Source organism: Gavialis gangeticus, unplaced genomic scaffold (genome assembly GCF_001723915.1).
Source record: "Gavialis gangeticus isolate Ggan-Ray unplaced genomic scaffold, GavGan_comp1, whole genome shotgun sequence".
NCBI classification, from domain to species: domain Eukaryota; kingdom Metazoa; phylum Chordata; order Crocodylia; family Gavialidae; genus Gavialis; species Gavialis gangeticus.
Window position 1 is genome coordinate 190884578 of NW_017728992.1, and position 16557 is coordinate 190901134.

The 16557-nt window shown below is 43.0% G+C and overlaps 1 protein-coding gene across 2 annotated transcripts in view; it reads right to left on the reverse strand.

Annotated features, from left to right (window-relative positions):
* Positions 1-14046: 14046 nt before the first annotated feature.
* ADCY8 (adenylate cyclase 8) overlaps positions 14047-16557 on the reverse strand; it is a 225469-nt gene continuing 222958 nt past the window's right edge. For both annotated transcript variants that reach the window (XM_019528169.1, XM_019528171.1), the window contains 2 exons: positions 16100-16214; positions 14047-14619 (listed from right to left, as the gene is read on the reverse strand). In XM_019528169.1, coding sequence (XP_019383714.1) covers positions 14132-14619; positions 16100-16214 — 603 coding nt within the window. In that variant the 3' untranslated portion in view covers positions 14047-14131. The remainder of the gene's footprint in view (positions 14620-16099; positions 16215-16557) is intronic.

Consider the following 16557-nt stretch of genomic DNA (forward strand, 5'->3'; position numbering starts at 1 on the left):
AAGAGCCAACGTTCCAACATTTCTGTACAATATCCAATGCAACAAGGCCTAATGTTGACTTGAGTTCCTTCACATTGCTGTAACCTAAGTAACAATAATGCGCAGCCTCCAATCCAGCGTTATAGGAAGGTATTGTCTGCATAGGTTACTATCAGGTAGCTTTGGTCCTAACCTGAGGTTGTGAAAGAAGGAATGTTATGAGATGCAAAGTTTAGAGAAGGTTTTTTTTTATAATTTTCAAACATTGTAGTGTTAGTGAAAAGAGTTTATAATATAAAACCTTCCCTGTAGCGTTCAAGCAAGTGGTGCATGAAATTCACAACTGTCTAGACAATTGTTTTTTAAGCAGAGTAAGCATGTCAAACAATACAAGCTTTCCTCAGTAAAATCATCTGGGAACCTGCACTGTGTCTCAAGGAATGGCTCTGCAGGTTGGTACAGGGTTCTGGGGTTTCATGTCAACCGATGTACCAGACAAACGTACACTTACTAGCCAGCTTCACTTGAATGCAGTACCTAGTAAATATAAAAAATGCAAAGTGATACTCAGTTGAATACCTCAGGTCATTATATATTATTGTTGTTCTTTAGTAGTTGTTAAGTACTACCGCTCATGGTTTGCTGCTGCACAGAACTGAATGCCACAGTGATCCCTATCTCAGACACAATCAAAGACCAGACACAATGGAGACTCAGAAGAAAAAAATTATTCTAGATTATCTTTCCTCGTGTTCCCCTTACTCCTCTCACCCTTTTTCCTGTCCACTCAACATACTGCAATTGTTATTTCACATCAGTGTTTCCCAAAGGTTTGATTTGCAACATTTCCTGAAGCCAGATGAATTCTGCATGCCCTTAGTTTTCATTGGGTGCATCTACACGTTGCTGTATGGTGACATTGCTACATTGCTGTGCTTTCTTACTTCCTTTTGAAAGCACTTAAGCATGGTGCAGCACGGGCCGTTACTGTGTTGTGTGCATGGAGCACGGTTCCATTTTGCTTCTACATCACCATACGGAGTGCTATACTGGGGAAGTGCACCACTTCGGCGACATAGCTGGCAATCACGTGTAGACCTGAATGATCGCTACGTCACCATAGGGCGATGTGGAGACGTGCCCAATGTAAACATTTTACAGAGCTGTAAATACAGGGGGATTATTTTGGACATGATCAGCTACACTTATTCTTGACAGATAGTGCTAGGCTTGAAAGAACGGTGTTTAATGCCTGTTTATAAAGATGCTTCTGGTAGTCAAGAGCTACTTAGAAAAATGATGCATTATACATTACTGGACCTGCAGACCTTTGTGCACAGGAGCAGCCTGGACAGATAAAAGAAAGACAAGTGCTACTTACAGTGTCACCGGAAAGCAAGAAATAGAGACAGCCATTGGAAGCAACACTATCACTGTTCACTGAGCAAACGAATCTCATTGCAAACACTGAAAGCATATCTAATGCTAATGATTTTCCTCGGAGAAACATTATGACAGATTTCTAGGTGAATGAGAGTGTTATAATCAGCAGCTGTGACCATATTTTAATATCATTTTTAAGGTAGGGTTGCTGAAAAAGCTACGTATTCCCTTACTTGGTTCAAGCACTCTAGCTACAGCAGGAGCTAGTATTGTTAGGGGATTAATTATCATCAGTTTTTCCTTCCTCAAGCAATCTAAATCTGTAATTTTCCAGCACTCACACATCTTAAAGTTTAGTGAGAACCTACATGCCTCTACATTTATTGCTAACCATAGGCATCTGGGGGCCAGGTATTGAGATGCACAATGCACAGGCTTCATGTGTGATCATGCATCCTTTCTATTTATGCCTTGTCTGTAGTGCTTGTCATGGGAGCATCAATCAATCTCTTGGAGACCTGATCTATTGTGTGGAAGTATTGGCTTATGTTGTTTGCATGCTAGTGATGAGGCATGATTCTACTGTTTCTGCACACACAAGAGAAATTTCATCTGCTAAATCAGTGTTTTTGGACTAACATCACTGAGCAGAAGATACTAGCCTATGGACAAATGCCCTGTAACTGCTTTTGAAAGGGGAGAGGGAGTGCACACTCCTGTAGTAATAAAGTTAGCTAAAATGCTGTAATTTTAACCCTGAATGAAACAGGGTTGAAGTTGCAATGGTTTGGCTACAGTTGTATTGCTAGACAACCAGACACAGCAGCTGCATCATAACAACTTGATCTGTATTATTTCTACAATTAAATTGCTACGTCCATTTATACCCTTAGCACTGAATAAATATACAGGAATGAATACATTGTTTATGCATATGTTCCAGCCCTCGGTGTTGTTTGGGCACGATTAAGGCACTCTGGGGTTATACATTTTATACACAAGAACTGCTCTTGTCTGCCCCCCCCAGCTGCCGCACACTCACACACATGCACCCCCCCCCATCTCCAATCTACAAACACTTCTACCATGTCCTTCAACTTCTTGGGGTGCCGGAGTAACCTACACAAAAGCATCTTCTGTCTTACTTCAAGCAGCTGGGCTTTCCAAGGCTATAGTTCTTGACTTCAGATAAGCTGTGATATGTCCACAGGAAAAAAGGACTCTCAAACTAGACCGCTTTGTGCAGAGGCCTCTTCTGGCACCACCTGGGCTGGCCTGGAAAGGCGTGACAATGGGGAGGATTTCCCCACCCACCCACACACATGCATACAACATATCTAGTGGAATGGCACAGGACCCCCAGAGCAATGTGCTTCAGGTTTTACAACCTTATTGGACCTATTAGGCATTTCTCATCTCTCAGAGCTGTTGTTTCAGGCTTCCCAAATACTCGAGCATTCATTGCTGCATTGGTTCCACTTCTTCACGATCTTTATTTGAATAGGGAAAGGTGAATCTACTATCAGAACCCAGTTGTGAGAGGTATAGATAAAATAACCAAATAAACCAGATTTGGATTAGTTACTGGCCTCTCTCATTGCCAGTCTGCAACAATAGTAAATGGAGGGTGGTTATGGTCAAGTGACATATAAAAATTAGACAGGGAGGACTTTTTTTCCTTGTGTCCAGGTTGATGGTCATTTTACTAAAAGGTTAGATGCTGGATTTTTATAGGACGGTTTGGATAGGGATGATCCTGCCTCAGGCAGGGTGTTGGACTAGATCACATATGGAGGTTGCTTCCAGCCCTAAGGCTCTGTGATTTCTACGATTTACTATCACTTCTACGAACAGCCCCAGAACAAGTCTGATGCTAAGGTGGGGACTCTACTGAGGACAACTCTCTCTTGCTTGCTTGGGTTTTCTGAAACTGGAACTGGCTAATGAACGAGGTCGTTGCATCCTATAGCAGCTGTTTGGATAAACCTAAAGGAAGTACCTCAATTCTACTTTAAGGGCTTTATATACCAGTAATAACACCTTGATGTCTTTCTTCTGGCTTCTTATCCTGACTTCAGGGATCTATCACAGAAATCAAGTGAAATGATTTTCTGATCTCCTCCTGAGGGGGAAATTTAAGGAGGAAAAATGATCACATCGCTTAAGGGACATTATGAAGGATTTAGAAGTGTAACCATGGAGGATCAGGAAACATCCACTACAAGAGAGAAGATCACAGATGATAATGATATACAAAAGCTCCTAATATTTGACTATGAATCCCCAGGCTCTCCGTAGAGCTGGATTACATATAATATCACAAATGCCTTGTTTTAAAGGGAGTTAGGAGCACAAATCCACTCCCTTCCATATGGGTTCTTTGGAAAATGTCCTCCAAATAAGTTATTAGGGCAAGATCCTGATACATTTACAATGGTATAGTCTCGTTTATGGAATAGCTAGACAGACTCAGAAACCCCTCCCCAAGATGCTTGAGCTACCCTAAAAATATGAGGCAAGAGAAGAGAATAGTGTGATTTGTGTGCATGCCTAGTTGATGCACTATTAATAATTCAAAGCAGCAGAAGCTCTTGTTCTGTTTTCTTACTTTCATCAATAAAATCTCTTTCTCCTGTTTGGAGAGAACCACTAATCTGAGTGAAGTATTATGACTTCAAACTATTGTTTTTTGTTTCGAGACAGGTTCAGGTAATAATGCAAATCTAATTGTGATGAGGGAGAGCACCAATAAGGTAAATAACTCCTTTAATTAGCCTTCATTAAAAATATAGGAAATGCATCTTGGATAATGGACTGCTATTTGGTAATGTGACTATTTAGGACAGACCTTTTTGAGCATTTAGAAATGCATCCTTAACCTCCTATAATTCCTGATGAAGATTTTTCTCTCCGTTCTTCTTATTGCTTCCTATACCCTCTATTCAGCTACAGCTTTTTATAGGCATTATGACACAGAAGCCTCCATAAGCTAGGGAAACAGCTATCTTATTTATACAGTACTGTGCACACACCTGCTTTCTATACAAATAATTGACAGATATTTGATAGTACTGAGATGTTCTTAAATGGGATTTTTTATCCATTGAACTCAACCACATGGGCAAAATATTAATGAGCCCCACGTAGCTAATATATTTATTAGGATTAGTGCCAGAAGGGGGAGTAGATCTCCTAGCTTTCCCCTTGGAGCTCTGTGCATTGAAGCATGCTGTCCTGAAAATATGGTCCGTGCCCTGAGAATCAAAATGAAAAACAGACAAAATTGTGACAGCTTACCCTGTGGAGCAGGTAAGGACAAATAAGGTGAAAAAACAGAGATAATTGGGGTGTAGCAGGTCCCAGGCTTTGAGGGCAGCCATAATGCCCCCTGGTAGCGCCTCAACATACCCTATCTACTTCCTTGCCTGCCACATCTTGATGTGATTATTTTCTAGTGTAAAAGGGAGGCTGCCCCCAGGATCCTCAAGTGAGCCCAGTCCAGCTCCATCTTGCTCCTGGGACCCTCTGTTTGACCCTCCTAGCCTTATTGGTGCCTATGGGCTATTCATGGCCTCCTGCTTCCCCCCACCTCCATAGCCATGCCTGTGCCTCCCAGATGTTACTCTGGCCACAGTTCAGTCCTTTTGTAGAGCCCTCTGGGCTTTAGCCCCTCTTTGCTCTGGCTGCAGGCTTCCAGCCTTAGCCCACTGATTTAGGCCAAGCCCTTTCTGTGCCTCTGGTCCCCTTGTCCCCATCCTGCACCTTGTCTCAGCCCCTCTGGCATTTCTGACCTGTTGTTGGTTCTGCCCAGCTTCTCAGGTGTCCCTGACCCAGACAAGGCTGATCTCAGTTCAGCCTCTCTCTTAAGTGTTTGGGCTTCTGCCCCATACAGCCCACCAAGTCCCAGACCATGGAAGGGCTCTATGCCGGGTGCCCCTGTGGCACTCTTGTGGCCTCTAATGCACCCCTATCAGCCACAGCTGGATCTCTGGTATAAGCTACAGCAAAATTAAAGCAATTGCTTTACCTAAAAATCCTCTTTCTGGGTCATCATACCTAGAAAGCCAGACCACTTTCCCACTCTCTGGTTCTCTCTGCCCTGGGAGTACCTGCCATGGCTTGAAGCTCCCTCTCCCCACTGATCTGAGCTGGCAGGAGCTTGTCTCTCTGCAGAGTTCAGGGCTTCATTGCCCCTCTGCCCAGGAACCCAGGGCTTGTCCCCCTCCTGACCAGCTACAGGTGTGTCCTCTCACCTTCACAGGCAGCTTACTGCACCCAGGCTGCAGGTGCTCCCTTGCTGCCTTCTTTTCTGCAGCTAACCTCTGTTCAACTGCCTGGACCTCTTTGCTGCAATCTCTCCCTTAGCGTAGCAGAAGTCTCTGGTCCTTATTACATGGGGAAATGCAGTAGGGAGAAAAACATGCTTTTTCTGATGCTTCAATGCTAAGTTAGTGAGCTAGGGATGGGTGTTTCAAGAAAGCTGAGCAAATAGATCAGGCTAAGAAATGCATGTTTTTTATAGCTGTAGCTAGGGAGGTTTCCATAGTCAAGAGCCTAGAAGTGCTGTTTGTCAGGGCTTCTGTGCATGAAATGGAAGAAGTCTGCCTTCTCAGTCCTCATTCAGTTACACTAGCAAGAGCCAAGAAAATTTCCACAGCTAGAGTATTTCCCCTGTGTACAGTAGCTGTTCAGCACACGTGGTGATGAGATCAGGTTGGCTTCACATAGGTGTTAACGATGGAAAGGACCATCAGAAAACCTGATCTGATCTCCTGTCTAGTACAGGCCATAGACTTTTACCTGTTATCCCTGTACTGATTCTAATAACTTGTGTTTGACTAAATTATACCTTCCTTATTTGTATTCATAGTCTTGATTTGAAGACATCGAGAATGGGAGTATCCTCACTTTCCGTGGCAGGTGTTATGGTTAATCACCCTCGCTGTTAAGAAAAATTGTGCCTGATTTCCCATTTGAATTTCTAGTTTCCAGCTACTGTTGTTATATCTTTCTTCACTAGATTAAAAAGCCCCTTACTGCCCTGTCTGTTCTTCTCAGGGAAGTATTTATATACTAGAATGAATTCAGTCAAATCCAATTAATCTTCTCATTTCCCATAAACTACATCATCTAATTCGGTAAGGCTCAATATTAGTACTCACCGTCAGCAGAACCTATTGGTGACAGCCACAGAAAATGAGCTAACACTGTTGTAGATCACAAAGATGCAGAAATTAGAGGTAGTAAACACACCTGAACCTTCCTCCCCCCCAGCCAAAATTCATGTTAACAATTTTAAAGGTAAATCTAAGCTTGCAATCCTGAAAACTCCCTGATCAGCTGCTACCTGACACTGGAAACTCCTAAATTTTATAGGCACCTCAGTTTTTAACCTTGCCGCTTGTTCCACATGTCTGAAGTCTGAAGTGGTGCTGGTTCCCCAGTTGCTGTTGGGGGTCACATGGCAGTAGTTGTCATGAATGCTTCATACCACATGCCAGGGTTGTCAACCGACCAACCTCTTGGGCTGGATCCAGACTCAACAGCAGTGGCAGGAGCAGTCATTGCTTGACTAATGCAGTCATTGCTTGCTCCCCTGTTGCTGATACATCCCCAGCAGTGCTCCATACTTGGGTATTCAGTGATTGACAACCCTCCTCCCTCTGCTTGTCCATCTCCCCTGATTCCTGTCTGCTCCGGTAGCCCCATGGGCTGAGTAAAGTGTCTGTGGGCTGGATCCAGCCCTTGGGATACAACTTCGTCACCCCTGCCATAAGTATTTATCTAGATCACATTCTTCCAAATGTGGCTCTTGCTTCTGTGCTCTGTCCCTTAGTTACCTTCACAACACAATGTACTTGAATGTGGGACTACCCTTCAAATGTAGCTGGAAATAAACAGGTGTGCAATGTGGCAGCCAACATAAAATGCAGTGCCATTTGGTGGCAGCACAAGACACTAGTGCTCTGATCTGCAATGACTACACAGTGGTTTCCAGGGGGAGTTTATGGTGCTGGCTTTGGCCTTTTGTTAAAGCGTGTCCTGTTGTCAGCTTTGGGCTTGAGGATGAGAGATCACCTACCCCCTTGTGTCATACCTGTTTGATTCCTCAGCTTCATCCCTCTAGTGATGAAAGTGATAGGTTGATGGTTAAGTGCTCACTCTCTGTGTCCTACAGGGTAACTGTTCCCTGGTGTGCTCTGCACCACCAAGATCCACAGTAGCCCCTTCCAGATGCTTGCCAAAGCCCTTTTGAGTGAGTATTGACAGAGAGATAAAGTTCCCGTGTGCTCCTCTGGCAGTTTTTAAATTCTGAATTTCCAAAGTCTTAGCATTTTGAATACCTGTTGCGAGCACCCGAAGCTTTGGATGTGGGGCTTGTGTCAGACTAAAATCTGACTACATAAAGGATATGGAAACCATGAACTTGTAGTTTATACTTTTTGCAGCACAGGAGGCATTTAACAAGGACCTGGGGTACTACTTAGCTTGTATGAAAACTGAACTTCTGTTTCCCCTATAGCAGCTCCTGTATAATCTGGGTGCTCTTGAGAGCAGAAGACTATCCACGCCATCTCAGCAGTAATCCCTCTTTCCTAATTAAGACTGAGAAGGCAGAGTTTAGTCAGATGAACAGAAAGTAGCTAGCTGGTCCCACCCCTAACTCCTATCCTGGTCCAGGAATATGCCTGTGGGGAGGGGAAAGTACAGGGATAGGACTTCCCACCTCTTCCGGGGTTGGGAGGTGATCGTGAGCAACACAGCCTCCCTGCCTGTTCTGTGCAGCCGCAGCCCAGATGGGTAGCGCTGAGCCCTGTGCTCTGTGCCCAGAGCTGCCCAGCTGCTACAGGGGTTCAGGGGCTTCAGCTGCCTGCCAACCACACCTTCTGCTGGGTGAGCCATATGAGGGGAACCAGCAGCCAGACCTTGAACAACCCAGTGGAGCATGGGGTCAATGGGAACCAGCCTCAGGCTGCTACACTGCAGCTACTGAGCTCTGCTCTGTTTCAGCTGCCGGGCCTCCCTGGGGCATGTGTCTGGGTCTTGGAGGCACAGGCACCAGAGGCAGGGATGTGGCATAGGTTCAACTGTGGGTTAGTGGGAGGTTGAGCACCAGCCTGTCCCATCCCCCACCCCAGCACTGCGGCCTGAATCCAGCTTGGGCATTCAGAGCAGTGAGCTGGTCCAGGAGGCACCATGGCTGCTGGGCAGTACAAAGTTGCTGTGTTGGCTCTGCCCAGCCAAGCAGCAGGGCAGAGGTGCTGTGTCCAGCTCTGCTGCACCCCAGTTTCCCTACTGACCCTGACTCAGTAGGGGCCACTGCATCCTGGGATGCTGGAGGACTTCAAGTTGGACAGAAGAGCTGTGGGGCATGGCCACACTTTATTGGAACAGAAGCAAAATTAGGTGGACTAGAGAAAATCCTGCCCTGGAGTGGCGTAACCTTAAGCAGAATAACCAATGCTTTAAGCCACTTAAAGGTGTTAATGTGCAGCCAATCCAGGGCTTAAGAGTGCTAGAAGCCACCTAAAATTGCCATGTGAGAAGGTCCTGCTAGCACTCTCTGTGACAGCTTCATATTAATGGGAGCATTTATCAAAACAAAAGCCTGGGGAAAAAATGGATGAAGGGAAATGGCTGCATGAAAAAGGGCTTTACCTGTTAAGGTGGTGGGCACCAATAACATACTACATACTACCAGAAAGGTTGTTGAGTATCGTTCCTTAACTTCTGGCCAAATTGCAGTTAATGTCAAACGGCAAAGGGCTATTGACAATGAATTTTTTAGCATGTGGTGTGTGTGTGCAGCCCATTCTATTGACATATTTCCACTCCCCCCACTTCTCCTGTAGTGAAGAGAAGAGCCCAGGAGCCTGCAAATATCTACCTATGTCACCCTGCCATTGGACAACAGCAGAAAGGGATTCACAGAGAGGTAAATCTGTTGACTATGCAATTACAGTGCTCACCATGTACCAGTGGAACAGCTTAATGTGGCTATTTCCTGCTTTAATCATTTCATTGCATCTTCGCCAGAGTCCATGCTTGGATGGAACTTTCTGCCTCAAATGTTTCAAGCTGCTAGTAGAAAATAAAAGGTCAGTCAGCTGTTAACTGCTATTGATGCACTGCATACTTGTGACATGGCAACTCCTGGACTCCCATGTTACTTAGAAAAATGGTGAATGCCTATTGATACCAAAAGGAAGAAGAGTGGAATAAGATTGTCACCAAAAAGAATATTAGCTGGCTCTTTTCTAATGGGCAAGTGAGAATGAAGTAAATCAGGAATTAATGAAAAGCTGAGAGAGCTACTGTTTTTTTCCCTCCATCTGGCACATACAGTGACCACCATTTAGCCACTGTATAGTTAGTTACTGCAGTCACATCTAGGATGCCAGTTAGTTTTTGTTCTAAATACAAGAAAAAATATTCTCCTCTCGCTAATCTCACTGTGTGACAAATGTGTGGATATGCTGACTTTGTCATAGTGACCCTCTGTTAGGGTTTCTTCACTCCACCTTGAATGCTGAAAATTATATACAGTGCCACCCATCAATCAGAAGGGACCTGAAATATATAGCTTTAAATTACAAACACTCTAAAACCTCAGCCCCAATGTTGACCTTTATTAAAATTTATGAATGATCATATAGTGTACATATATTCAGTGAAACAGTGTAAGACTGATCATTTCAGCACAGATCAACGGTCCAACTAGTTCAATATCCCAGAGTTGATCAAAACCGCATACTTCAGAGGATGGCATCAACTGGTATTGCTGTTGATTGTGTGTAAACTACCATGGAGGAAACTTATCCCTGGACTCAACTTATGCCCTGAAGCAAGAAGATTAACACTTGTTTTTATCCAAGCTATTGTATTGGCAGATGCTATTATTATTCATATAAATAGCTAATCTTTTTTATTGTTAAAAAACAGGCTAACTTGTTATGGCAAATGCACTAAAGGTAAAACTGAATTGAAATGTGCCTAAACTTTGAGTAAGGACCTAGGACTTGAGATTACCTCTAGTATTGAACAAAGGTGCCTACACCTCTCAGGGTGCTGACAGACATGCAGCTACCCGCTGTAACTCATGGAGCTTCATAGGAAGTGCCATGAGTTACAATGTCTCCCCCGATCCAACAGATATTCGCTGTTGATTTTGGCTGGTTGGGGAAACAAGCTCCAGTGTGCAGCGGCTGCATGTCTGCAGTTGCTGTCTCCCAGCTCTGCCACCCACTCCCAGCTCTGGTGCTGTCTTCTGCAGGGAGCAGGGAAGGGTGGTAAGGGAGTTTGAGCTGGGGTTTGCCCAGCCTGCACTGCACTTCAAGGGGGCTCCAATCACCTGCCCCATCCTCCAGCGCAGGCTGGGTAAACTCCAGACAGAACTCCCTCCCTCTTTTCTTCCCTTCCCATTCTGAAGGCAGCCATGAATATTAACTAACCACTTGGGCCAAAAGGCAAAAATGCCATGATGATTTGCTTTGATAGTAACATCTTTTACTACTAATGGTTATACAGACATGATTTATACACCCTGGTACAAAACTTAAGTATTTGGGCCACATGGGGACCTCTTTCAGGGATATTGGTTCCTGCATCACCAGCTAAATCAGACTGAGGATAGGTATAGATGTAAAACAAGGTAAGTTACAAAGCCACCACAGAGAGAGGGAATATATCTAAGACCACAGGATAAGTCATAGATTGAATTTCAGTGAAAATGGAAACTACTGTTATTTCTACAGCTGTGGTGCCCTCACACTTGGCAAAATCATAATCTGTGTAATCAGTGGGAAGACTCAGAGAAGAAGCCCCTGTGACAGAACACAGATGAAATGTACCTCCTAATGAAATATTCCAGAGGAACAAGTAGATTTAGCAGGACCTTTGTCTGCATGGTAATAATGCAGCCTTTATTTACAAGTAATTTTGCTTGGGAACATAGCTGTGCTAGTAAGGATTTCAAAAGGAACTTCACAGAACGCCATCCATGAAGAGGGCTGGGCAGCAGAGGACCCAAACACACGTGCCCAGTCTTCAGCTGGGAATCCTGTTATCTAGTTGACACCTTTTACGTACTTGAAATTATCACAAGAGTTGGCAGTGATGAGGGGCATCACAAAAACTGGCTCATCCAGGAGGTGTGTGTTTATCCACAATTAAATGTTAAGTCAACCAGGAAAAGCTGATCCATCCAAACTGGTAGGAAGAATATAGAAGACAGCTGCCTTATAAAGACCTGTTTAAAAATGCTAGGACTTGCTTCCCTACTGTGCCAAACATTACATAAAATGTAAACTTAGATTAAGTGTCTCTGATACTGGTTCTTCTTGCTCTGTCTGTCTTGCAACCTTAAAATTATCCTTGGAGGCTGTTTCTACTCAGAATCACTCTGAGGTGACCTCTGTTCTTGCAGGCTCCTATTTTAGCCAAAAAGATTTTCCAAAACGGCAATAAACTTACAATGGAAGCTGTAATACAGACAGCTGAATTTTAACATTACAAATTGCACTTTGCTCTCTGCTTGCATCTCTGCTATAATGATGCAATTTTCTCCAGAATGTGTTTGGGCATTTACATCCCCTGATGATGGAATTCAGCTGCCTTTATTTGTTTCTATATTCTTTATTTCTTTATTTGTTTCTACATTCATCAGGATACTATAACGTGTTGATGAAAGGCAAGGCATTTGTCCTACAACACCAATGCGGAGTTCAAAGTTGTTAAATGAATGCTTGTTGATCTCCTGTATGCTTAGCAATTTCATGTTTCGGGGGCATTCTTTAAACAAACAGTATTTGTCAGAATGACATCGGAGATTGAGATTACCAAGAACCACTGATCATCATTACAAAACTGGGGCTTGATTTAGTGTCAAGGTCTCTTGAATGGTTCTCCTTTTGATTAAATTGAGAGTTTGGAGTGTTCGGCATAAAACAGAACTGGGCTTGCACTCGCACTGATTTGTTGCCGGAAACTAGGTTATGTAGTCATCCCAGAGGCCACTGGGTGATCTTGGCTTATACTGACCTTCACAGAAGTTTGTGTTAGGGCCTTAAAAAAATGACTTATCACAACAAATCCTGCTTTCCTTGAGCTCATGAAGTCAATGAGATCTGCGTGTGTGCCCTTTATCTAGTTGCATTTTGATCATGACACCTGCACATAAGACTCTGTGCAAAACAACTGCTGGCTTCCAGCAGGAAAAAAAAAATCAAGGCAGACAGACAGACACACAAAGTGGATGGAGTTTAAGAGATGGAAATACATTTTCTGAGCAGCCAGGCTCCTACTGACTTAGATTCTTGTGCAGGTCAAGAAAATTCACAGTACACACTATAGACTTTGATGGATTACAGAAACAATTTCTTTGGCCTCCTTTGCGTTCTAACTGGACAGTGTTAGCCATGGCATATCCAGGTATCTTGTAATTTTGAAAACAAAAGCTGACCTCTTATAAGAGTGGAGGGTGAATCAGAATTTTCTCTGAGGAATGTTTTCTTTCCTTTTGTTTGTCCATTAGCACAATAGTCCTAGGACCTTATTCTGCACTTCAAGCTCCTTATTAATTCTGTTGAAAAAAACTTTACAAAGCTGCTGCTGTATAAGTGGAGGCTGTTTTTTTGGCACTCACAAGGCATGCCTACACATGCTCTCTAATGTGTAGTAGCCTATTTTACTGTGCATTAAAGTGGCGCAAAAACCAGTGCTATGTTGCAAATGCATAGTAAGAGAAGTTACTGCGCATTAAGCATCACTTAAAAAGCATGCATACCTCACATTAGAGGTACTAAATTTAATGTGCATTAGGAAAAACACATTAATGCACATGTAGATGTGCCCACAGAAATACAGATTACTGGTTTTTTTGATTGGCATGAGAATTACATATTTTACAGATTGCTTTTTTGGACTGTATTAGGCCTGGTAGAATGCACCAAATTAAAGAGGTTTGGAGAAGAGAATCTCCTAATTATTTTGAGGTAAGTACATAGCAGCAATGCATGCTCTCCCCAGTCCTGTCATCAATTTTGCAGGAATGTCTTGCTTCTAGCATAAAGAGATTCCCATCTAGAGGCAAGAGGAGCACTTCAGTTTTCTGCTTTCTTCATTACTTGGTCTCTCTCCTCAAATTGCTAAAATGAGCATCATCAAAGTGATGGGTTTTGTTATCTGCACTAGCCACATTTTCAACAGGCCAAAGAGCCAGCAACTCATAGACCTTGAGTGTATTTGAGCTCATGATCATACAAAGGAAGGATTCTCTCTCACGGTTACAGCACTGCACAGAGCCCAGGAGATCTGGATTCAATTTGTGTCTTTGCCATAGTCAAGTCATAGTCTTTAGTCAAGTTACTCTGTGTCCCAATTCCCCATCTGTTAAGTGGGCATAATGTTTCTTCTTTTCTCCCACCTTTAACTGTCTTGCCTATTTGTATTCTGAACTCTTCCAGGCAGGGGACTTCTCTTACGATTTGTCTGAAAAACGAGTCGTACAAGGGGGACTCTGATCTGATTTGAGCGTGGGCCTTCAGCTGCTATGGTAATACAGTTTATAACAAGATAAGTAATAACTACAGCTGAAAGGCTGTCAAATCCCCTGCAAATCCTCTAAACTGCAGGTGACTTTAGGTTTGTATGACCGACACACCAGAAGGAAAAGCATCATACTTGTTCTAAAAAAAATTAAACCCTTTTTATTGGTATATTTATTTTATATATAAAAGAAATACAAAAAAAGAACACAAACAAATGTTGATTATGGCAATTCACTTTTGTCGGCACCCTCTGCTTGGGCCACTGCCTCAGGTCCACTGGAAGTTAGCAAAGTCCGCCGGTTGTAGTGTCCCTTTATGATTCCAGAGTTATTATTTTCATTAAGGATTTGCTTCTGTTTTTGCCTGTTAAGAGACTGTACAAGTCCTAACACAACAGCCGCTAAGGAATACTGTCCAGTCAGTTTTCTTGGTTGTAAGATTAAAGGATTTGGTTGTACTCTTCCCAGAAGAAAATACGTTTTTATTTTCCCTTCCTGCTCGCTGATACCTTTGACGTAAATCTCTCCTCGATAGTCGAAGGCAAAGCCCCGGTCCTTCAGGATCAGATACGTTTCTTCAGGCACTTGTATTCTGTCACTAACACCTGTGCTGTCCATTCGACTAGCTAAGTTAACTGTTTTGCCCCAGATATCGTACTGGGGTTTCTTAGCACCGATAACTCCTGCTACAACAGAGCCATGGCTAATCCCTATAAGTAAAATAAAATTGAGAGGATACAGAATTAGACATTCACACACGAGGGTTTTAGATGTCAAGTGTGGACTTAAGTTTTAGAAGTCTCTTTCAGACAAATTCTTCTCTGAGCTTAAGGGAAAAGATGGCAATAAGGATCAGCAAGGATATCAAACTTTGTATCCACTGTCTCGATTATCTTTAACTGTACCCAGCACGGTGGGATTTCAATATCCATGCACCGTGTATCATCTTGATATGGAACGCTATTCCCCCAGTTGCTTTATATCAGTTCTCATCTGACAAAAGAGATCTCACAGGTCTAGTCCTTGTTCCAAGCAGATTTACTAACTTTTGGAGTTTGTCCTAGGCAAATGTATTAGTGTTACAGACTCAGGATGTGGCTTTATTGCATTCTTATGTTCCATGAAAGAAAAGACCATCCTCACATCATAATGCAATTGCTTATCAATATCTCTGTTTTTTATAAGCTTCCAACTGTCTTGGACAAGAGAAACGTGTCTTGAAAGAAGGACTAGTAAATTCAAGACAAGCTGCAATATGGGGTCAAAGTGTCATTATTTGTATATCTGAAAAAAAATTCTGACATATCTGAAATATGTCGACATTTCAAATATTGACATACCTGAAAAATAAATTTAATTCTGGTAAAAGGCAGCTGAATCACAGCTCTGGAGAGAGCATTTCTCTGTTTTCTCACACTCCTTTATAGGACAGACTGTAGCAATGTATTTCTTTCCAAATTGCCTGATCAATAGATTTCTGCTCTAATGTGGAAAGACCACTTGTAAGGGATTACATTCCTGCTGTGTGTGTTTTGGTCCTGCTCAGTCAATCCAATCAGACTGTCAGCTATAGGAATGCTATTGCTATGTACCTTGCATTCAGCCTGTCACTTCTGTATCTCACACTTGTTTTTTTACCCATGACCTCAAGTTCCCCATGACAGCAATTTAAAAACATTATTGACCCTACAGGCCCAGTCAGAACTGGTGTGTCATTTTTGTGTAAAGCTGAAAGAAAATTTGCAGTGGTCAGGGTAACCTGCTATTTCCTTTTTGCAGAGGGAGAAGTTGAGGCAGGGAAGGTAGATGAAAAAGAAGAAAAGGAGCATCCTTGTCACATCCAGGGTCTGATGGAGGTAGTACATCAGTCTCCCATTTCCTGAGTAGACCACTACACTACATTGCTTCTCTGTCAGATGTGCTGAAGAGCGTGCTTGCTGATGCCACTCATTCCTGGCTTGCAAAAGAGACCTAAGAATTGCTAAAATTAAGTCTCTCTTAGGCCAATTAGAAGGGCCCTGGGTTCTGATTTCCATTTCTGACCATGAATTCCACCTGGCCACACCAGACAAAATAACTGAAGCCCCTAAACTCTTGTGCACCTGGCCAAACTCCATTACATGTCTGTGTAGGTAGAGCTGGATGCTGGCAAACCCTGCATTTCCTTTCTAGTGCTCATGCCGTACTCACCAATGCGGAGTTCAAAGTTGTTAAATGAATGCTTGTTAATCTCCTGTATGCTTTCATTCAGAGCTATGGAGAAGTCAGCAAGAGCACACAAATGTCCCCATTTGTCTTCACATTGCTGAAGAGTGAATTAAAACAGAATTCATTACATGCATTTTGCATTTGTCTATAAAACAGCTCTCCCTCAAGAGATAAGTATATGAAATTATAATTCATAAGAGCAACCTCAACATGCCCTATTAGTCCCAGAGAGGTAGTTCAGTGTTAATGGGGAGGTAACACTTCCCATTTATGTTGTGCTGTTTATGTATTTCAGTACAGAGATGCCTTGCTGAGACATACAGAAGGAGGTCTTGTTTGACATCAGGAATTTGATGGGTAATAATGAGAATAGGCAGGAGATTGATAAAGCTACAGCAGCTACAGCAGTGAGGATAGGAAAGAGAGAATGTGGGTTAGGA